Source organism: Poecile atricapillus, chromosome Z, assembly GCF_030490865.1.
Source record: "Poecile atricapillus isolate bPoeAtr1 chromosome Z, bPoeAtr1.hap1, whole genome shotgun sequence".
NCBI lineage: Eukaryota > Metazoa > Chordata > Aves > Passeriformes > Paridae > Poecile > Poecile atricapillus.
This window is the reverse complement of record NC_081289.1, coordinates 41,091,356-41,115,135: the sequence shown is the minus strand read 5'-3', so window position 1 is coordinate 41,115,135 and position 23,780 is coordinate 41,091,356. Positions and strand designations below refer to the sequence as shown.

The 23,780-nt window shown below is 35.4% G+C and overlaps 1 protein-coding gene across 2 annotated transcripts in view; it reads left to right on the top strand.

Moving 5' to 3' along the window:
- The window catches only part of LOC131573279 (CCR4-NOT transcription complex subunit 2), an 83,507-nt gene extending 60,740 nt beyond the window's left edge, over window positions 1-22,767 (top strand). For both annotated transcript variants that reach the window (XM_058827078.1, XM_058827077.1), the window contains exons 4-15: window positions 1,945-2,092; window positions 2,702-2,884; window positions 5,304-5,383; window positions 6,530-6,655; window positions 9,164-9,288; window positions 10,786-10,906; window positions 11,018-11,174; window positions 12,924-12,985; window positions 13,082-13,131; window positions 13,922-14,022; window positions 14,604-14,748; window positions 21,625-22,767. In XM_058827078.1, coding sequence (XP_058683061.1) covers window positions 1,945-2,092; window positions 2,702-2,884; window positions 5,304-5,383; window positions 6,530-6,655; window positions 9,164-9,288; window positions 10,786-10,906; window positions 11,018-11,174; window positions 12,924-12,985; window positions 13,082-13,131; window positions 13,922-14,022; window positions 14,604-14,748; window positions 21,625-21,711 — 1,385 coding nt within the window. In that variant the 3' untranslated portion in view covers window positions 21,712-22,767. The remainder of the gene's footprint in view (window positions 1-1,944; window positions 2,093-2,701; window positions 2,885-5,303; window positions 5,384-6,529; window positions 6,656-9,163; window positions 9,289-10,785; window positions 10,907-11,017; window positions 11,175-12,923; window positions 12,986-13,081; window positions 13,132-13,921; window positions 14,023-14,603; window positions 14,749-21,624) is intronic.
- The last annotated feature ends 1,013 nt before the right edge of the window (window positions 22,768-23,780 follow it).

The window sequence follows — 23,780 nt, the reverse complement described above, 5'->3', positions numbered from 1 at the left end:
TAAAATACTCTTTAGGAAAAACAAAAGTGATAATGCCTATGTACTTTTAATGATTGGTAGCTGTGAGTCATTAAGCATGATACTATGTTACAGCATTAATGTAACTTAAACTTGACCAGTAGGAAGGAAATTGGCCATTTCATTGGTCTGCCTCCAACATAGCCCATGTAGATCTCGTCTCAGTTAGAAAAGTGGAAAAAGAAAGTGTAAACAAAAAAAAAGGGGTTGGGATTTTTTCTTTCTTCTTACAATGAGTATATCGACTTCCCCTCCTTGCCAGGAATATGGTTCTACTTCACTGTAACAACCCTCATTTAAAGAAAGCCAATAAGAAGAAATAACTATCAGTCTAAAACTGGCTTTGCTAAATCAAATGCTTGCACAAAATTAAGTTGAATATCCTAATTGTTTTTTGGTGTGCTATATCTAGTTTGGATGTGTATGTATTTTTTTCTTTACTGCTTTATTTTTAAAATCCCATGTAATTGTTAATCAACATGAAATGTTATTTACAATACATATTTATACTCATTGAAATTATTCTGATGCAGCAAATTGCCAAAATATTTATAGTGAACACTTCGATGTAATCAACTTTTAATGAAATGTTAGGATGCTTGTTATAGCAAGTCATGCTACCTCTTAATCTGAATGTATAGAGATAAATTCAAGTTTTACCCACTTGAGTTTTATTGCAAACTCCCTGGATTTGCAAACTGTAGGGTAGGACACAGACTGCAGTTCTTACAGTGTAAAAGCTGAATGACTGGGAGATTTCTTCAGACTTTGTCCATGATAATAATTTGAACATATGCTGTGTCTGTTCTTTGCATTCTTAGTATTTAACCACATTATACATTGGCAAGTTCTGCTGGGGTGTTCTACCATGGGAGAGTGCTGATCATCAGAATTTTCTTTTGTTTGGTCTGCAAGATGAGGTTTTGAGTTCTGTCTCAGCAGCCTTCTGCCAAAGCAATGGGAATTATCACAGCCATAGTTTTTTATATGCTAAGTTTTTTATTATTGCTTTATTGCACTAAATGACGTTGTCTTGTCTTTGAACATAATTCAGAAACTTCTTAAGCCCAGAAAAGTGATGTGAGAATTATGAAAAGCTTAATAAAGTTTTTGGACATTTTGAAACAGGGCAGTAAATGGTGATTTTCTGCTGTTCTCAGTTACAGTAATTTAATTTTTTACCTCACTGAAGTACTTGCTTTATTCTGTCACACACAATTGTTTTTGTGGAAAATACATTTGATCGCATTGTTAAAACCATTCTGTATGTTTTTAAATGCTAATAGAGAGCTGTTAAAATTATGCTTGCTTTCTTTTTTGCCAAGGTCAAACTTGATCACAGACACTGAAGTATTGTTGCTGTAAAGAAGCAACTTAAACTGTAAAGAGAGAATTGGTCTCAAATTCATTGTCCTAAAAACAGTGTTACTGTTAATTAAAGATCCATCACTTTCTTTTTTGTAACAGATTTGCTTAATTTTTAGGAAGACAAATCAGTGTTCTAAATACTGGTCAAATGCATACTTATTCATTCAGAAGTAATTAGGATATTTCTTGAGTGCAGTTACTGATTTTCCTAAAATGTTGCCTTCTTTTGAGGTAATTTGTAGATTTTTATGTTCTTTCTGAAAAACTCAAAATTTGACCTTTCATTTACAGTATATGTCTCAAAGGAAACAAAGTTTTCTAAGTGACTTCAGAGAAATTCCTCAACCAGCCTTTCCAAAGTAAAACAGAAATGGGGCTAAATTTGGTAATTGAGTTTCTACTATCCAAACGAGGACTTAGTTTTTACACTGCACTTTCCTTTAGTCTTTACACTTTTTTGTACGTTGTCAGCATAAATTGTTTCCATCTATACCTGATGGAGAAGACCTTGTTCCTGATTGCTCTATATCTCCACCCCTCTGAATTTTTTTTCAATAGGTGCACTAGGCCTTCCAATGAGGGGAATGAGCAACAATACCCCTCAGTTAAATCGCAGCTTATCACAAGGCACTCAGTTACCGAGCCACGTAACGCCAACAACAGGGGTACCAACAATGTCACTTCACACGCCTCCATCTCCGAGCAGGTATTTATCGATAGCCGATATTTCTGCAATTGTGTCTTACTGCAGAGCTCTTGTTGAATGTTCTGCATATCTTGCCTCATACTTTACAGTCTGATAAATTAAAAAAAAAAAAGAAAAAAGTAATTTCTGTGGACCACTGCCTGTATTAGGGAAATAGTACCATAAAAAAGTAAGGATTTACTGTAAGACAATACTTTATTTTTGTGCGTAAAGGACAAATTGCTGGCAAATTCTGCTTCAGAATGTAAGAGGTTGTTATTTGATTGTACGGTTAAAATTTTGCTATGATGTCATGCACTGCGTAAGAATATAAAGATAATAGGTCTGAAGTGCTCATTAGAAAAGAGCAGTAACACCTTTTCATATGTATAGTACTTAAGTGTTTATCTAAACCTGATGAAGGACTTGATTAGCATATAATGTGTCATTTGGTAATTCTGAAGAAATCCAGAACTGCATTAATTATAGAGAGTAATCCAAACACGTTATTTGGTCGCTAAGCACAAATTAAGTTGCAACAACTTGGAGTCCATCCTGCATTAGTAATCTAAATGAGTATCCAAATACTGTTGTACAGATTCATCTCTGTGGATGATTTTTCTCTTTCAGGGGGATATTGCCTATGAATCCTAGGAATATGATGAACCACTCCCAGGTTGGTCAGGGCATTGGAATTCCCAGCAGGACAAACAGCATGAGCAGTTCAGGGTTAGGCAGCCCCAACAGAAGCTCTCCAAGCATAATATGTATGCCAAAGCAGCAACCCTCTCGACAACCTTTTACTGTGAACAGGTAAGGCTCTTTAATGGGACCATCCCTGTACACCCATAGACATGCTGCTCTGGAAATGTAATTTTTGTCCATTAGAATAAATATTGAAATCTGTGTCGTGTACTCATATCTGGGCAATAAACTTTGACATTCCTTGTAATGTTCTGTAAGGTCTTTAAAGCTCTTAACCTAAGTTCTCTTTCTGACTATTCAATTTCTGTTGCATCTGCTTTAAAGTATTTGATGTTTCTCATGTAATTCCCAAGCTTATTTTTGAAACATACCTTGAATTTTCAGTGTATGCATCTGGTTTAAAATTATTCATCCAGAACTTTGGGAGGAAGTAAGGCAAAATTTAAAAACATGATAGTTACTCTGGAAGAGTAGTGAACTGATTCAGATTCAGTAAGGATCTGCTATTTTACTTCTTTAAATTCTGGAACAATACAGAGAACAGTGGCTTGCTATTTAAGGATTTTGTGCTCTTTTGGATGCCAGAAGTTTCTCAATTGCTTCTTCTCTTTTTCTAACTCTGGGTAGGATACTAACATCATAAATCATTAGTCTTTAACTGTGTTAGAGTGCTGTGTTTATGCTTCATTCATATTGATAAACTTATAGTAAGCGCTGTCTTAGTTCTAATTATTTAATGTGTGTAGTTACAGCTTAGCATGGCTGACTGCTTTTGAAGCTCAGTTCCATTACCTCATGATGCCTGTGCTCCCAGTTAAGCTCTTTTTCTTCCTTCAGGCCCTTGCTTAGAGGTGTGACTATTAGACGGAGCACAAACAAGCTCATGGTGGTCAGCTGCCACCACTAACCCAATCTAGTATTTTACAAAATAAAGGAAAGTGAAGGCTGACGTCACAGTTAGCTGAATCTTAATCAGATTGTTTAGTTCAGTAGTTTCACACTGATACAGGCATACAGATACTGTTCTCAAGCACAGCAAAATAGTGATCCAGTAATAGAAGTTTGTGGTCTTGGAGCATGAAAAGACTTTGTATCTTGCCTCTGATTATACAGAATTTGCCTTTTCCACCCTGTCTAGTGGCAAGTAGAGCTGATAATTTTAAAATATTTTAAATTATTTTAATATTTTAAAGTATTTTTGAAAATAAAGTAAGTATTTTAAAGTATTTTTGAAATTTGAGATCACAAACAGATGAAATAGTAATATACTTAAAAACTCTGTGTGTAGAGGACAATGATTCTGGATATGTTTAAATATCATTCAGCTGTAGGGTAGATAAAGGAATCCCCATGTGTAGGAACATTTAAATTAAAATGCTCATCTTTTACTGTTTGCATTTCTCACTTTCAATAAGCTACAAGTTTTACAAATTGAGAAGGAAATATCTCTGAAACAATGACTGGCTCTTATTCCACAGTTTATTAACCTATGGAAGTATAGTAGTAGTACATACCCAGTGGCTAATTGGCATGTTTAACAAAATCTTGAAATTACTCTTGGGGAAAAGAATTTATGGCATTTACTTGTCAGGTGCATGAATTATGTGACTTTCAAGAAGCATTTTCTGTATAGTTACTTAGTTGGAACAATGAAAGTTTTTAGGTTAGGTTTTTGAACATGAATCATTTTTGAAGGTATTTCAAACTAGAGTTAAATGCTTCAGATTTGTAACTGTAAGAAGTTTGCATAGGTAAAATTTCCACTGGGGAACCATTTCATATTTCTATTTATGGAAACTTCGAAAATATCAGCTTCTATCCTGTTACAGGGGAAAAGTGGATGTTGTGATTTCCCACAGGGCAGACATTCAGAATTTCACTCAGCTGGGGGCCTACCTTTGGGCTTCTCGACATCTCCGGCTCCCATGGGATGAAACGGATTATTTGTGAAGGTGTCTGTGCAACATCAGTAGTCCTATATGATATTTAGATGTTTTCAAACGTTTTTGCTTGACTATACGAAACTTCAGCTCGTGTCCTTGTATCACAGAGACCATCCCTCTGCTCACATTAATGCCATTTGTACATGGTCATGATTGCACACCATTAACCGTTCAGCTTATAAAGGAGTCATGACAAACTTGGTCATTTTCATGATCCAGCTTCCCACCTGCCAATGAATGGATTACAGCCTGACTTTAAACTACTGCATTTAATGCTGCTTCATTTTTGTATATGAAATTATTGAGTAATGATCATGTTAGTCATAACTTGTTTGTTGGGAGATGTCTTAATACACAATGGCTATTTAAAAACTAAGCTATTTTGAAGTCATTCCAATTAACCTGATTGAGCAGTGCATGTTGCTGCTGCTCAGTGTTTTCAGAAAATAATTAAAAACCAAGTTCAGGCTAATATGGGTTGCTTAGGCTTGAATAATTTCAGGTTTTTTCCCCCCTTAATATCTTCCACTAGAAGTACAAAGTATGTATATCCTTTTGTCTGACTTCCTGGATTTTTTTCACAGTATGTCTGGATTTGGGATGAACAGGAATCAGGCATTTGGAATGAATAACTCCTTATCAAGTAACATTTTTAATGGAACGGGTGAGTTTACTCTCTTCAATGTTGACCTTAAACTACAGTATTTTTTTTTTAGTAAGTCTAATTAAAAATACTTTCTTCTGCTGGAGTGCAACTTTCTAATAATTTTCAGATGTTCCATAGAAACACCGCTCCAAGAGCAGCACTAGATTAACTGGTGCTACTTTATAGCAGTGGATTTTAATACTTTTGAAGACAAAGTGAAAGTAGTTCTGTAGTATATTTGCTGTATGTCACATGCCTATAGATTATACTTACTCAGTTGGAAATGCAGAACAGCTCTTGAATTTGAAAAGGGTATTGGAGAAGAAAAGATTTATCCATATTCTATGAAAACATTAGGTATGTAAAAGCAGTGGGAAAGCTTTTTTTTTTTAGTCTCCAACTCCTTTTGAACAGCTGGTTTATCATGTGATCCTTTCAGTCAGTTGTTCAAATTGTGATTTTTCTCTGGGGATTACTTCTTCACCTGAATTTAATGAACTCGAGAGGGGAAAATATCTTTGTCCATAAACAATTTAGGTTGATGTGTGCTGACATTTCTGTATGTGGCTGCATATTTGAAAGAACCTGAGGTGCCGGTGATGTCACAAGAGTGGAAGGTTTGGGCATTCCCTAGGACACTGTGACATTTTTATAGAGCTGCAGCTCTAGCCTCACCTATGTAGCATTTCCTGCTGCAAATCAGAAAGTGTTCCCATGTAACTTGCACTGCATTGGCTTTCAGCTGCTTCGGCTTTATCTTACCTTACCTAAGGACAATAGAGCTCTTTGATGCTGCTGCTAATATGGGTTATTCTCTCAATTTTCTTCTTGATAGTTCTTCAAATTTAAAACAGATTTTAAAAAAATTCAATACCTATTCTAGAACTGTAATTTTGATAGTTTACCTGTATTTTACATGTACAGTCTTTAATTCAAGAGGAGTAGACCTTACTAAATGCTATTGAATAGTTGTTGTTTGAAAGCAAACTTCATACTAGTGCTCTTTAGTCTTGTAACACAAAGACTGTACTTATTTGTAATAATTACAGAATGAGTAAAAAGATCAACTTGAATGAAAATATGACCTACATTTATCTTGCTCATAATGAAGTCTTTGAAAAAAGTGCATAAGGGAGTATATAAAAATACCTGTTTTTATTGTAGATGGAAGTGAAAATGTGACAGGACTGGACCTCTCAGATTTTCCAGCACTAGCAGACAGAAACAGAAGGGAAGGAAGTGGCAATCCAACTCCATTAATAAATCCTTTGGCTGGAAGGGCACCCTATGGTAAGACCATACTTTTGAAAGCTCTTAGAATGAAATAAAATTTGCTTGATTCACCTTTTGCTATTTGTAAGTCAATAAACAGCCTTTTCAAAAATGCCAGACGAGTGAGCTGCTAAGACTCATTTTTAAAAATGAATAATCAACTGATTGGAGACTCCCTTTCATAAGTATTAAAACTCATCTGTTTTAGTTTTACTGTCAACAGGGATTGTTGGGGGTTTTGGTCTGTATGGTATGATTGCTCTAAGACTGCTCACTCTATAAATTTTTTAGATAATAGGTTTTATTCAAATTGCATGTATACAAGAGCTGTTGATGTCTGAGTAGCAAATTGCAGGAATAGTATTTTATTAGTAGGTGTGTTACTGTGTAAAAAGTAATAAGCTGTAAACATACTGTAAACTTTTGCTGTTTATTGATAGTATTTGTTGTTGTAGTGTTCAGTGTCACGCTTATGATGAACATCAGATTTCAAAAAATAACCTGTAAGCATCAATTATTACCACTCAGATTCCAAGTATGTGTCATATAATTCTTGCTGTACAGGTTAAAAATAATAAAAGGAAAAACCTTTAGGTGGATACAATTCTTATTATTTGGGTCTTGAAAAAATTCAGGTAAGCTTAGCGTGAGGCACAAAACTTTCTTTTTGTTACTGCTTTAGTAGATTTTGTTACGCATGTTGCATCAGCTACTGTGAAAAGTTGCTTTTATAACCATAAGTTATTTTTTGTGACACTTGTCAAATTCTGAACCAAAAATAACCTAGTGTTTTCTAACTATAAAACGCTAGTGTCATTCAGAGATAGCTCCTACTGTAGTTGGACAAAATAGATACCACATTATCAAGAGCAAGTAGCCTCATGGATTTGGCATAACCAGGGCCCTCTGCATAAGATAGCTGTGAGAAAGAGTTAAACAAGTCAAACTGAATTATTAAACACAGGAGAAAAGTGACTTCCCCACATAAAGACACTTAAAACTCACACCAAGCATGAGTGGAGACTTAATACAGTTAGGGGCTTATGTAAGACTTGGTCCGACATAAAATGGCTTGGGTTGGAAGGAACCTTAAAGACCATGTAGTTCCAGCTCTGAAAAAAGAAGACAGTATGTGAAAGACTGGTAGAAGATAGAAGGGAGATCCACACAGATGTGCTTCCAGCATGGAACTTGAATTCAGTATTAGACAGCACTGCAGCATTAAAATACCTGTAATTGCTCTTGTGCTTACACCGTTTTCCCATTTTGGTGCTAGCATAGCTGTTTGCATGACTGCATGATAAACCACAAAAAAAAGTTCTCTGAAGAGCCGCCCTGAGCACCTACTTAGTGCAGCAGATGTGTATGGAGGTAGAAACAACCAAAAAACTAAAATGTGAAATACATTGGATGTTGTCTTCCAGCTCAAAATATGGAGAGCACTTTTGGTTGTGGACAAGAAAGAGAAGGTTTGAAACACAGCAGAGACTTACTTTTCTCATGCTTAGTTATTCAGGAAAACTATATTTAAAATATCTTTTAGATGGAATAAGAATATCCATTAAAGTTAATTCATTATCAATTTTATTCATGCAGTGGAAGAAATAGTAATAACTGTGGATGAAAAGACTGAACAGCAGAAACAAGATTAACTCTGTGTTGGTTTTTTTCCTTAAATAAAGGAACTTTGATCTTTAATTCCAGAACACTGAAGAAAGTCATATGTTGTCATCTGAGCCATTTTAGTCCTATCCATCTACTAAGAATCTTCAAAAAACAAGACCTAGACTTCCTTCTGTCTTCCGTTCCTCTAGTGCAGTGTTCTTTGCTACCAAATCATTGTATTATGTCTCAGCAAAGTCCAGTCACCCTCGAGCGTGTAGTGTGGTGGCTTGTTTGGTTTGGTTTTAATTGGCATTTAAAAAAAGTTCCTGTTCACGTGTCAGAATCCATGTTCCAATGTGACTGGGCTTTTAAATTAGGGTCAGAGCACTGAGAGTTGCAGGGTAAATGTTTTCAGTTTTCATACTGAAAGTAGGAGTCATTTTTATATTGCTGGCAAGTATTTCATTGTTGGCATGTTCTGCTGCAAGTTAGCTGGTTGTCCTTAGAGAATATGTGCTTCTGAAGAGATAATGCAAAAAAATTCTTCATGCACTTAGGGGTCAGAGAAAAAATGTATTATACTTTTAAAAGCAGTACATCCTTCATCAGTGGATTTACCTAAATGCAGCTTTAACAATGCCTGTAAAGATTATTTGATTATTTAGATATGCAAAACAGGTGCAGTGGATGTGTCTATGAATTTAACCCAGAGTGTTTCTCAGCTCACACTTAAATTAGGCTTTAGTCTAATATGTGTGGATGTTTTGAATGAATATGCTTTGTTTTGCTTTACCTGTTTCTTAAGACATCGCTATACAGCTTGCGCCTAATGAAAATGGACAGTAAGCAAGATCAGCAGCAAAAAAATAATTTTTGCTTAGCAGTCATTTAATGTTTTTCTTGTTTTCATTTTGATGATAGTTGGAATGGTAACAAAACCAGCAAGTGAGCAGTCCCAGGACTTTTCAATACACAATGAAGATTTTCCAGCATTACCAGGCTCCAGCTACAAAGATCCAACATCAAGTAATGATGACAATAAATCTGTAAGTGAACCTTAAATCTTCTCTTATTTTCAGTGTTCATGCTTCTCTTGATGATTGTATTTTAAAATGGTCAGTGATTGTATTTTTAATAACAGATTTTCCAGTTTACCCCCCTAAATTAATGAGAGATTTTGTATAAACAGCATTTGAAATGTAACCATGTAAATGGAATTTTTCAGCAATGTTTTTGGTCCCAACAGTCACCCTGCTTAGACATGTCAAAATTTATTTTTTAAAATTTATAATACTTTTTTAAGTTTGCGATTTTCTATCAGTTATAGCTCATTTTTTTGCTACTGATGCCTCTCATCAGTAGTAGTAATCTACACATAGGATTTTTCTTCAAAGTTGTCCAATTGCTTTAAAAATTAGGTGGTACAATATCACACATGGAGATGTGGACTCAGTGGGAACAAGGTCTTTTAATAGAGAGCATTGATCACTATAGTGTATACTGGTGAGGTACATTATATCTTAAGTATTGATAAAATTATTATGCATTAGATATATAGCTTAGAGCACAAGATTATTAGCTTTCCTTCATTGTTTACTCTGAAAGCTTTGTAATAAAAAATTGCTATTTTATGCAAATGAAAGGTGAATAAAATGTGGATAGCAGAGGACACTTTCCTACAGGATTTGACAAAATATTCTAGTTTCTGATTGTTTTATTACTTCTAATTGCAAAAAAAAAGGTTCATGACAGTGGCATAAATACTGGTGAATAAGTAGTAGGCATGACTACAAACTCATGTAAGAACTAGAAAATGAACTGTTCAAAAAAAAGGACCTGAGGAAGTCTGTCCCCCAAGTGTTGTGGGCAGTTCTATCATCAAGAAGATGTTCTGATACAGTTAGTACTGTGTACAGTAAGGAGAGAGAGTGAATGTGATTAACTGTATAAATGTAGACTTTTTGTAAAGGATATTAAAGCATAAGAAATTATACATGTGGCAAATGCATTTTGTCAGTATATGGTTTCCTGGAGCATAGTCTGTTTTCTTGCCAGACATAGTCTGGCATAGTGTTTATATCAGACATAGTGTTTACATGTCTTTCCTGATAGCTGTAAATGTGCTAATTGTATGTTGCTTGCACCTGAAATTAGCTTGAGTATTATCTGTTACTGTGTCATGGAGTGTTACGCAGGAGCAAGACTATGGGGAAAATCCATGATTTGATGAGTCCAAAAGAACCTCTAGTCACAGGCACTTGGGGTGTCCACTGTGTATTCCAACTCGAGTGTAAAATAATTCATTCCTTTAGACTGCAAACTTTTAGCCTATGAATAGTAATTCTGTATGACAGGTATACTTGGGAAAATGGTAAATAGTACATAAGGTTTGTCAGCAGAACTCAGGGGCTTCAACTTGGTGCCATTTACTGGAGTGACTTGATGTACTGGCTTCAGAGTGCTTGACTGAAAAGATACGCTCAATAAGTATTTCTGTTTTGGTTTGTTTTCATCATATCAACTGTGCAAATTATTTTTGATAGAATTTGAGTACATCAGGCAAAACATCATCCAGCACAGATGGGCCCAAGTTTCCTGGAGATAAAAGTTCCACTACGCAAAACAACAACCAGCAGAAAAAAGGGATCCAGGTGTTACCTGATGGTATGTGTCATTCCATTTTTTCTGCTTTAAAAGTTTTGACAGTCATTTAGATAAACTTGTTGATTCCTCCACTTCTTAAAAGGAAAAAATTAATTTGTTCTTCTTCCCCAGGTCGGGTTACCAACATTCCTCAAGGGATGGTGACGGACCAGTTTGGAATGATTGGCTTGTTAACATTCATCAGGGCAGCAGAGACAGATCCAGGAATGGTACATCTTGCATTAGGAAGTGATTTAACAACACTAGGTCTCAATCTCAACTCTCCTGAGTAAGTTTCTGGGTTTTAATCCTATCTTCACTTTTGGTTTTATTACGCTGTCATTCATAGTCCATTCACTTAATTCACTTGCCTATCAAACCCATAAGCTAGTTTGCCAAATAAAATTTGAAAATGTAATGACAGTAAAATAAAATTTTCATAACAAAGAGAATTGTGCTTCAGGGCAAACTTTCAGTAAACCTAGTGGCTTTGCTTATTCTCTTACTTCTTTAGGACTTTCTTCAAGGAATTGACAGTATATTGTTTATAAATGTAATGTATACTTTCCTTTTCTAATAGTAGTATTCCTTGGAGATAGCTGCACTTAACTCTCAGCAGTTTGGGGATAAATTAGATTTATGTGGTGTAATGATGAGCATAACACCTGCAGTGTTAGGATGCACTGAAGATTAATTTAAATGAAAGCGTAGTTTTTATAGTTAACTTCCAGTGACTCAGTTCACCCAAGTGAGCTAGTTTAGTCATCTTAGTTTGCTATAGAGGCACTGGGGAGAAAAGTAGTTGGTGACTGCACTAATGGTAGGAGAAGTGCTTAAGACAGGTGAGATGAATAACCAGCCAACCCAGGGTGCCTCTCTTTCTCCATTACTTACAGAAGGAGCTCAGATCAGTTTGGACAAATCTGGTATGTTTTAGGTGACTGCAGCTGTAAAAAAAAATTAATTTCTAGTGCTTTGACTTTCAGTTGAAAATCTCACACCTTTTTGTTTCATCACAGATTTATATAGTGTTAGCCTTATAGACAAGAGTAGTATATGTATTTGAAGGTTTGCACTTACTATATTAAAAAAAACAAAGACCAGACAGCATTCATATGTAGTTTCCATCTTTCATGATGAATGTGGATATCAAGCACAGGAAAAGTATATTCTGCTTTTCTTAGCAGCTGTGCTGTAAATATCTGTATTTCTGGTATTTAATTACTGTATATAGTATATTTAGGCTCCTGGATGGAGAGGATAGGGTTGACATTGGATGCAGACAGTTCCTGTACTATAAAGCTTGTTCTACTTTGTGCCGCAGAAAAGCTTAGAAAACAACCCATGCAGACCTTAGTAGCTGGCCTGCTATCTTTCCTTATGTTAAATGTTCTTCACTTCCTCTCTAGATTGTTGATTGAAAAACTAAAACAATGTCACATATGAAAAGGCAAATTTTTCTGCCCTGTGTAGTAGTTTGGTTGGTAAAAAACCTGTGTGACATAAAAACTTAGCACAATAAACGTTCTTTTAGAAACAAAATTTTAGGATTCTCTATATATTGCCAGTGGTTTAAATTATCCCTTCTAACTCCTGTTTTGAAGAAGAATAAAATCTTTACTGGTAAGTTTTAAAAAGCAACATGCCAGTATAAATTTTTCCTCACCTTTTAAATCACAGGCTAATAAATCAGAACCCACCAGGTTTTGTGACAACTATTCCTAGTTAAATTGAAACCCAGCATAATAACACTGGATACCTGAAAAAGACCGGGACCTCTGGTGCCTAACTTGAAGGAAAGACAGATTCAAAATGAAATCTTGACCCTGTAGTTTCCCATGGCAGTTTAAATGCAGCCTTGCTCTGCATATGAAAAAGAAAATAAATAAATATAACTGCTTTAGGAAAGTTTCCTCATTCCTTCTCACCCCAGCTAGGGACAGCTTTTAGGTATATGAAATGGATTATGGACGGGCTTTTTTCTTTGGTTGGTTTGGAGGTTAATTTTTATAAATAGATGCTTTTCTTCTCCTTTCAGAAATCTTTATCCCAAATTTGCATCCCCATGGGCATCATCACCTTGTCGACCTCAAGACATAGGTAAGAGAGAAATAACTGTTAAATTCAATAATAATATTTGCAAATTATATTCATTTACATGTCTTAATAGTTGCATCAATTCCGATTCTTTTTTAGACTTCCATGTTCCATCTGAATACTTAACTAACATTCACATTAGGGATAAGGTGAGTATGCGTGTGTGTGCATTTTTTGTTAATTTATTACCAGTAATTTTCTGAATTTTCTTTCAGATAGATAATGTTCAAAATGAGTCCATTTTGTGCATGTCCTCAGTCTTTCTAGAAGCAGAAGTATGTTAACAGGCTGATTGGACACATCAAGCACCCATTTTATCTTACAAAAAGAGAATGGGCGTGCAAAAAAAATATCTAAAAAGCACAGTATGTTTTTAAGAGTTTGCCCTTTGTGTGAAATTGAAGATTTTGTGATGTAATTCAAATAGCAAATTAAATGGAGGTATTTCTTCTTGAGATAAGCTCAGAATTGGGTTCTCATTTATCTGATGGATTCCGTATCTACGTGAAAAGGGATTTTTGAGATATGTTTTCTTTAAACTGTTTCTAGGGATCATTGAGAAGTAGCATAAGAAATTTTAGTAGTGTAACTTAATAGGATGTGAAAGGAGCAAATACATGCAGAACTTGTTTTTTTGGGTTTTTTCAAATAAAACAAGTAGATGGGAATACACAGATACAGGGAGAAAATTCTGTCTTGCTGGTTTGTTACATCTGTATTTTTTCTGTTTTATTCTTTAACTTGGAAAGGTTAACAAAAGGTGAAGAAAAATTGATTATTTTAATAATTATTACTCCTGTTGTATTAGAATATAATTTTCAACACACTTAGAAGGATGGAAGTTCTGGATGTATCCTTGTGTTATTTAAGTGGGGTAGTGTGTTTTAAAACATTTATCTATTGTGATTTTTCATCCTCGTTTTCTTCAATCTTTTGCAGCTGGCTGCAATAAAACTTGGCCGATATGGAGAAGATCTCCTGTTTTATCTCTATTACATGAATGGAGGAGATGTATTACAGCTATTAGCAGCAGTAGAGCTGTACGTTCGAACTATTTTGTCAGTCTTATATGAGTTAATCTATTGCAATAATGAAAGGGCAGATGTTAAAAAACAAAACAAAAAACAGAACACCCAAACAAGCTAAACATTGAAAGCAAGAAGCTTAGTCAATCCTGAACTGTAATCTTTTTTTTAAATACCTCCTCCAGCCTTGGTGTCATTTTGTACAGAGTTTTTTTACATTTCTGTAATGGAAGTCAAAAGTCCATCTCTTGGATTTTGCGTTATGAAGCACTGTGGAAAAAATGGCAGGTGCCAGTCATTATCGAATGTGTAACTTACTTGTCACCAACAAAATAAGAACCAGTAAATACTCATAAAAAGAATTTGGTGTTAGTACCTGTCATGGGTTACCAGACTTGAAGTTATGCATGTGTTTTAGTTTGAGGTGTAATAACTATATGGAAGAGGTATGAAATCACAGGTTTAACCATGTCGTAAAAATTTTGTTTGGGTTTGAATACATTGTACAGTTCTGATTGAAACCTTTAAAGTTAGTTTATTAAGATTTCAGATAACTAACACTAAGAATTCTTTTTCCTTTCTATTACAAATGAAAGATTTAACCGGGATTGGAGATACCACAAAGAAGAGCGAGTATGGATCACCAGGGCACCTGGCATGGAGCCGACAATGAAAACCAATACGTACGAGAGGGGAACATATTACTTCTTTGACTGTCTTAACTGGAGGAAAGTAGCTAAGGTATCTCTTTTCCCTTGTGTAGATATTTTAGATCTGTCAGCCATGTATTTTTACGAAGACAAGAGTAAAACACAAAAATCTCAAACTTTTAAATCTCCTGTTATTTAGGTTCATTACCTTAATTTCTGATGTCTGAGAGAAAAAGTTGTCTGAAACACTGGCTTGCTTGTGGAAAATAAGGAGCTGCCTCTCTAATTTCCAGTTTTCTTTGGGAGGTAGAAGAACATAAGACTTCTTTTAGGAGTTTGGTTAAAATTGAAAGCTCTTCCCACAGCATAGATTTGAAGAATGGAAAGCATTATTTGGCATTTTAGAAGTCATACTTGCAAATATTTTATTACTTTGCTTTTGAAAATTAAATAGGATGCCACCACACCTCACTTAGGAATTTAAAATGGATGTGGGATGGGTGCAGGGAATGCTTTTCTGGTTTTTCGGTACAATCTCTCCTTAACCATACTTAGGAATTCCATGCTCTGTTGTTTGAAAATCAGAGTTTTTTGAAATAAATAGCTTCTTCTAAAGAGGAGGCATATTTCCATCATGATTTTTTTCTATATTGTAGACTAAGAGGCATTAAAAAATCAGAAAGCGATAGCTTTTTCTCATCCCAGCTGTCATAATCTATTTGTCCCATTCTGTCCATTAATACTGTCAATAATGTTCTATGTCAGACCATCTGTAGATACTGTATCACACTCTTTGTTTTCTCTAAAAAAACAGCACATCAAATCAGATTAACCTTGAGGCCTTGAACTCATTAGATGTCATTCTAGCATGTTGTAACTATATTTTGTGGTTCCATGTGCTTAGGGTGTTTCATAGAGTAAGAAATCTTTTCACCTGCAGCCCAACTTATGAATTGTTTGCTGAAAAGGCATTTCATTTCTGTGGGCAAGTTGTATCTATACACTTGGGGATTATGGAACATTGCATTAAATAGTTACATGTCTGTTGATATGTTTTGAAACATCCATTTTAAAGACGGTAAAGTTTCATGTCCTTCTGTCTGTACAGCAGTTTGCCATCTAGACATAACTAGATACATGCTCTTTTTATTTCCTTCCCCACTTCCTCCAGCCAGTAATTTTGCATAGTTGATGCAAACTCCCTCAGGAATTAACATTCCAGTTCCCCTGAAAGATATGGGAGGTTCTTTAGTCCAATTGCATGTGTGACTCCTTGCTTCTGCTGCCACAGGAAAACCCAAGAATCTGTACCTGACAGTTTTAGTGGTGAGCCCTGCTTTTATGGTTTTCCTAAACGCAAGATAATTCCAGAACTTCTAAACAAAAGCACCACTCCTCAAAAACAAAACCCAAACAAAAGGAAAGTTTTTGTTTCGAATTGAATTATTAATTTGCTGTATGGTATACTTCCTTAGTTTCCCCAAGATGCTGTTAAAAGCTATTTTATTATTGCCTAAGATCATCAGAAGGGAAGTAATTACCTTTTGAAAGAATAGATTTCTTTTCTGGAGCCAACTGAACGTGTTCCATTTATTTATGAGCAACAAGCCTTGTGTAGTTTCACATATCAATGGAATTGTGGTTTTTGCTTGTGTGGACACAGAAGATTTCTTTTTCTTAGGAGGAGGTGGTGCCCATTGTGTAAGGAGAGTAAGCTCTTCAGTGTCTCCTTTTTCTAACTGTAGTAAATGTATGCAGCTGCTATTTGATGCTTAGCATTACTTTTTAAGACCGTATTGTGTCTGTTTGGAATCCTGAATGCTATTCTGAAACTCAGCCTCCAGTGCTTGAGTGATGTACACTCCATCCTCCTGTTGGGCATTCCTCAGATACTGGAGAGATAGGAAAACTGCTGTTCTCTGAATGGTTTTTCACAAGATCTACATAGATTCTCTTCTTATTTACATGCTGAAGGTAATTCCCCCCCAACATTAAGAAGCAATTAATAGCTATTATGGAGAGGGATAGTACTTTATAAAGTTTTGCACTTGAAGAAGTATTGCAACAAGGAATATGATTATTTTATTTATCCCCCCCCCTCCAATGTCCACAAGAAGCAATAATATCTTTTCTTCTAGGCTTGTGTATTCCATAATGCAAAAAAATTTAACTGGAATATTACTTTAAAATTTTTATTTAACTTTGAGCAGGCAAATTGAGCATTGATCACAGGAAGCTAGAGAATGATTTTGGCGCAAATTGAGATTTTTGTTGCATGGAAAAGGAGTTGCATACTAGAAATAATTCTGTGACATTTTCATCTTTGATAAATAAATACAAACTTCAGGTGCGTGTCGTGGGATCTTAGCGTTCTGTCGTAATGTTGTTACCTCTGGTATTAATTTCTGGAGTAGATATTTCCTCTGAGGAGGACTAATACAGTCCCACCCTAACAAGAACAGCAATAGTTGGTAATACTGTTGCTTTGGATGCAAAGAGCAGTATGGCCAAGTAATTTTTTTCTAACAAATGCAGAAGCATTAATAAATATTTCAGGAAATTAGACATATGAGGAGCTGGATAAAAAGGAATTCTGATAAATTGCAATCTCTTATTGTAACTGTTACATTATTAGTGGATGCTGGGAATATCAGGTCTTTAGAAGGCCACAATAATAATTGCTGCTTAACAGTTCCACTAGTCCTTTTTTGAAGCAGGCATACAGGAATACTTGCACATAAATAACTGTCTTATATGTGCATATTCAGTTATTTTTCAAGGTGCTTTATAAATTTGGTTCTTGTTCTAGTGTAGGTGCTCAAATACAGGGCAGCACATACTCTAATGTGTTGTGCTTTGCAGACATTGTGTATTTTGCATTATGAGCTTACATATTTATTGTCCCTATTTTAAATTGCACTGCAGTATGAAGTATTGCAGCAGTGAAATACAGCAGTTTACCTTAGATAACACGGCTAAATCTTAAGACTTAACGTTTGTAAAAATATAAACTAGTGATCTAGTAGATTTAGTGTTCTGGATTGGTTTTAACAAAAGTAAAGAAGGCTGAATACCTTCTTTCAAGAAAAATCACATAATATATTAATCTTTTTTATTAAACTGTAGGCTCTGCTTTTATATTCTTAATAGATAATAATAGACTGAAGAAGGAAATTCAACAAAGTAGCTGAGTCATGAGAATTCCTAAAGTATTAGGAAATAAAATCAAATTGATTCTGACATACGGTAGTAAAAAGTGAAAAAATGTGGATGACAAAAACCTTTAAATTCACCTTAAATGCAAAGTTAAAAAGTAGAAAAATTTGGATTACGGATGTTTGTTATATGGTTTTTCATCCTAGGGCATGTGGGAAGTATGCTGAGATAAATACATTGATTTTTTTTCACTGAGGTTTTGGCTGTAGTTTGCTGCTGTTGAGGAGATATGAGAGAGGAAGGGAAGTAGCTCTGACACCAAAAGTGCTTTCTCCAATTGCACATTTACTGAAATCCTGACTTAAGTTGTCTGAAGTAAGCTGCTTGAATTTCTCCTCCTTACTTTTCAGTAAGGAGAATTAATTTAAGTACAAGATTATAAAAGCTTTTTACATTGATGTTATAGTTCTAAAATATGGATTTTGTTATGGGAGAGAATATTAAATTTTTAAGTGTTTATTTGCTTGTCAGGGTTGCTGTCTAGATGAAATTATTCCCTATCCTGTCAAGATCAGTATTAATTGAAATAGTTTCATAATTACTAGAAAGTTAAATTTATTATTCCAGTAAAGATGTAGCATAGTATTTCATCTCAGCCACTAAAGTGGGTCTTTGCTTCTATCTTTAAGTCAATATAAATGCTACTTTTAAGTTCCATTTTGAATTTTTAAGCTAGCCATGGTATTTCTACCCTCTGCTGTCATGGATATACATAATCCAGAATATTTTTTCCTTTGGATACTACCTATTCTGCTAACTTCTTTGTTGAGTTTTACTGTAACTGCTATGGATCATCCTAAGCAATCCTCTCCTACTTTAAGTATCCTTGCCTGTTACTGTTTGTACATGTACAGACTGATTAACTTTGCTATCAAAGCAAGTTTTCAGGATGACATGAGAAGTGTTTATTTTCTTTGCACAGAACAACTTATTTAGTGTCACACATGCTGTAAGTTTTCACACACATTCAGTATTCATTATTCCTGGTTAATAAAAGATATTTAAGTTTTAATTATTACCTCCATGTGGAAAAGAAAGCAATTTAACACATTTATCAATGGATAAATAGAATATTTTTACATTTTATTTCCATCTGTTTATGTTAAATAATAACACTGCTGCAGTTGACATCCTAAACCACAGTGGCAAAAGCAAAAACGTAAAGCTTACCTGTAATGTAAGTATTTGCCCCTATGTAATAAATTACTGGTTTTTAGTTTCCAGAAATACTGGACAATTAATTATTTTTTAGGTATTGTCAGATAGATCTTCAGGTGTTCTTATCTGCTACTGAATATTGAATTTTACCTTTACTGACACTGGGATCCAAATCAAGAAGACTGTTTTAAGCCTGTAAATTTTAGCAGTCAATTACAGTTTGAAGTATGAACTCGCGTACTTTGAGAGAAAATTTGATAGGGAAACATACTCCTTCTGAAGGAGGGACTTCCAGTTCGTGGGACACAATGGATTGCTCAGCCCCCCTGAGCATTCATTCCAGACACCTTGTTTGCAGCTCCCGCTGCCAGTAGAGGCTCACAACAACCTTAAGTTTGGAAAACCCTTTTTTAGCATACTGATCCTGTCTGATTTCTTGCTCTATCTTACCAGTTTAATTAGCAATTTTCCATGGGTACTTTCAAAGGCATTTCAGAGCTTGTGGAAGTTCAGTTAAGTGATTGAAGCTGACCATTGGTTGATAGTATCTGCAGGCTCTTCCGTGATTGCGTCCAAGATAGAAACTTTGGCAGCCATGAAAGGCAGAGAAAGCTTGAGTGGTATCTTTTCTATTGTAAAATGACTGCAGAATTACTGGAGGTCATGGAGTCATAGAATGGTTTGGGTTGGAAGAGACATTAAAGATCATCTAGTTCAAGTGCTGTACCATGGACAAGAACATTTTCCACTAGACCAAATTGCTCAAAGCCCCATCTGACCTGGTGTTAAACACTTCCAGGGATGGGGTAGCCACAGCTTCTCTGGGTAGCCGGTTCCAGTGCCTCACTCCCCTCATATTAAAGAATTTATTTCTAATACCCAGTCTAAATGCTGGTCTTCTTCAGTTTAAAGCCACTTCCCCTTGTCCTATCACTATGTGCCTTTGCAAAAAGTCCCTCTCAACCCTTCCTGTAGGCCCCCTAAGATCCCCCTAACCTAATCCAGCCTTTGACACCAAAGTGCATGTATGGACTTCTACGCTTTGATCTTGCTTCTTACCCAAGGGGGTAGTAGCATCTCTTCAGTCTCAGCATGTGTATCTGCTCAAAAAGAGAACATACACCAACTGGCATGCAGTTCTTACTAGGAATGCCAGAAACAATTCACTTTAGTATATATGACCTAAAAAAGTCCAAACAAACAAACACACCACCTAAATAAATAAATATACAACCCCCAAAACGCAATCAACCAAAAAAACCCGCACAAACAAAAAAAACCCAAAAAATACCTAAAAAAATCCTTGGTAGGAGTAGAGAGGCAGGAACTAGAGATGAAGCAGATGTGCAACATTTCAGTGCAGATGGCTGTAACCTCACATAGGTTTTGCTAGGGTTTTTCAGTCTTAGGGACAGTATTCTCAGGGGAGTACAGAATGCTTCACATTTTCCACTATTTTGTTTCCTTACCATGCTGAATGTTCTTTCTATGCTAAATGGACCTTGTTTTTCATTGAAAGAAGAGAGGTCTGAGAGTTGGATTTCCTAGATTTTATTTCTGTTCTTGCATTAATTTAGCACAGATTTACGTGTAATGAAATACTATACTATTTAATCACTTTGGAGAATATTCTAAAGTAATCTCTTCATTACTCAAGTGTTTTCATCTCTGTGTGAAAATAGCAGGCTAAGTTTGCTTTGCAGGTACAGATGATGTTCTGCTGAGGTTCTCCACCAAGTTAGATAAAATAAATTACTGTGCATGTCCAAAGTTCTTGTTATTGAATTACCAAGAATTACCTCTAAAGAACAGTTCTGAAGCTTCTGCTTATCCTGTTTCTTGAATGGAGGTAAAATAGGGATGAGACACAGTTAAGCTGATGAAAGGGTCTGAAAAATACAAGATTTCAGGTTTGATGGGTCTGGGGCTTAAATATGAATATGAAGTGTGGAGGAATATTTTGATGAATTTTGGCTTGAGTTTCTGTACCTGGACATTTAGGTTAGAAAAGTCCCCCAAGGTCTTTGGTCAAAGTCCAGCCTTTGATTATCACCATGTCAAACAGACCTTAGCACTAAGTCCAGTTGCTTCTTGAACACTTCCCTGATGTCCAACGTGAACCTCCCCTGGTGCATCATGAAGCTATTTGGTCTGGTAGTGTGACATAAAAATATTCCCTAACTTTGGTTCATCCAGAATAAGCCTCTGTACTCCTGACATGTTAAAATACAACTTCTATTTGTAATTCAGCTCATGATGCGATTGTGTATTTGTGTTTTGTGTATGAGCATGTATAAAATGGTTTGAGATTATAACAAGGGTTCTGAGGGTCATGTAGCGCTCAAAAGAATAGGAGAGCCTACATGTTGCAGGTGTAATGCCTTAGGATTGTTGTAATTTACTGATTTTTTTCTCCTTAAAATACAGAATTCAAGGTAGCAAAGTCATGTGGTTTAACTTAGGATGTTAGTACTTGATCTCCTCTGTACTTCTGCTTTTCAAGTATGGCTGGTAGACCAGATCTTGACAGGTAAATGATACATTATTTTATTTGAGTTTGTCTTTTTCTTTTTTTTTTTTTTTTCAACTGCAGGAGTTCCACCTGGAATATGACAAATTAGAAGAAAGGCCTCATCTGCCATCAACCTTCAACTACAACCCTGCTCAGCAAGCCTTCTAAAGACTTCCCTTTTCTTGGGGTATGGCTGTCTCAGCACAATACTCAACATAACTGCAGAACTGATGTGGCTCAGGCATCCTGGTTTTAATTCCTTGAGGATCTGGCAATTGGCTCATGCGAAGGGTCACCATTTGAGGTCCTGCCTTACTAATTATGTGCTGCCCAACAACTAAATTTGTAATTGTTTTTCTTTAGTTTGAGCAGGGTCTGAATTTTTGTTTTTGTTTTCTTTTTTGCCAGCAGACAAGCTTGGGTCTGTAAAGACAAGCGAGTACACTGACAAAAGTTTACCACTTAGTTTTCCAAAATGTAAAAACAAAAAAAAAGAAAAAAGACAAAAAATTAGACAACAAAATTTGCATTGTTCATTGTAGCACTATTGGTAATAAAAAATGTTTGTGCATTTTTATGTGAAGATCCTTCTCGTATTTCATTTGGAAAGATGAGCAAGGTTTGCTTCCTTCATTTTACTTCCCCTTCTGTTTTTGAAAGGCAGTTTTCGCCAAGCTTAATGCAAGAATATCTGACTGTTTAGAAGAAAGATATTGCCACAGTCTCTGGTTAGTTTCCAGAGTTGTGTATTACTGAGCTTCATCTTTCCAGAATGAGCAAAACACTGTCCAGTCTTTGTTACGATTTTGTAATAAATGTGTACATTTTTTTTAAATTTTTGGACATCACATGAATAAAGGTATGTATGTACGAATGTGTATATATTATATATATGACATCTATTTTGGAAAATGTTTGCCCTGCTGTACCTCATTTTTAGGAGGTGTGCATGGATGCAATATATGAAAACGGGACATTCTGGAACTGCTGGTCAGGGGACTACTTTGTCGCCCTGTGCACTAAAGGGCCAGATTTTCAGCAGCCAAGGACATCCATACCCAAGTGAATGTGATGGGACTTAAAGAAGTGAACTGAGACAATTCACTCTGGCTGTTTGAACAGCAGCGTTTCATAGGAAGAGAAAAAAAAAAAAGATCAATCTTGTATTTTCTGACCACATAAAGGCTTCTTCTCTTTGTAATAAAGTAGAAAAGCTCTCCTCACTGCAGTGTTGACTTTGATTTGAGATTGTGAAATTATTTCTTCAACAGTGAAAAATGGAGAAAAAAATTGAAGTATTAAAACTATCGAGCTGTACAGTGGTTAAGACACTTGAAGAGTCTTTTTGCTGCTGACAAGTAAATTTATGAGAATTTCATATTCTTTTCCACAGTAAAGTTTCCACGGCCAAAAACTTTGGTTAACCTTGGTTTCAGATCCCCTCTCTATAATAGCAGATAATTTTTAGAAAGATGGGTGGGTACAATGTCGAATGATGGAAAGATGCTTCATGAATTTGTCACCTGGGAGAAGTTTGGGTTAGGAGGTTGGAACTGATCACAGCTTAGTTCCATGTTATTTTCCCACTTAAAACAGAAATACATTTCATTTGGTGATTGCTATTACTTGAACTTCCAGATGCAAATAAACGTGAATATGGACTGGTTCTGAAAACTTTAACTGTTCTGAATGGAGAAAGAAAAACCTGAACTGTTGGGATGGGTTTTTCTAGATACGATTGCCACTTCCTCACTAAGTTGCCTCTGGCGATGCAGATGATTAAAAAATACCTGAAATTACCAAAGCAAGGAAAGACATGTTAGTGAATCCTGGGATTTTGTTTTTCCATTTTGACCCATTTTTCTGTGTAGTGCAAAAGCAGCTTGTTTGCATGTATTGAATTGTGCTTGGAAATTGAACCATTAGTGGCCTTGCTGTGGTTCTGTATCAGGTGTATGGCGAATTTTAAATTCTGAACTTTTTCTAATACCTATTTTAAGATGGTAAACATAAAAACATAAGCCTGTTGATTATATTTTTTTCTATTATTAAAGCAAAGTTTTCCCAGCTTGGACAAAGAGAATGGTTATAACCTATATAACTAACACAGCTGAAAAAGATGGTGGCTTTTCCTTTTCCTCAGACCAAAATAGATTCAAACATGTATTTGATTATCCATACATAAATTCATAATTTTTCAGAACAATAATTTTCCAAAAGAATCTTGTTCCCTCCAC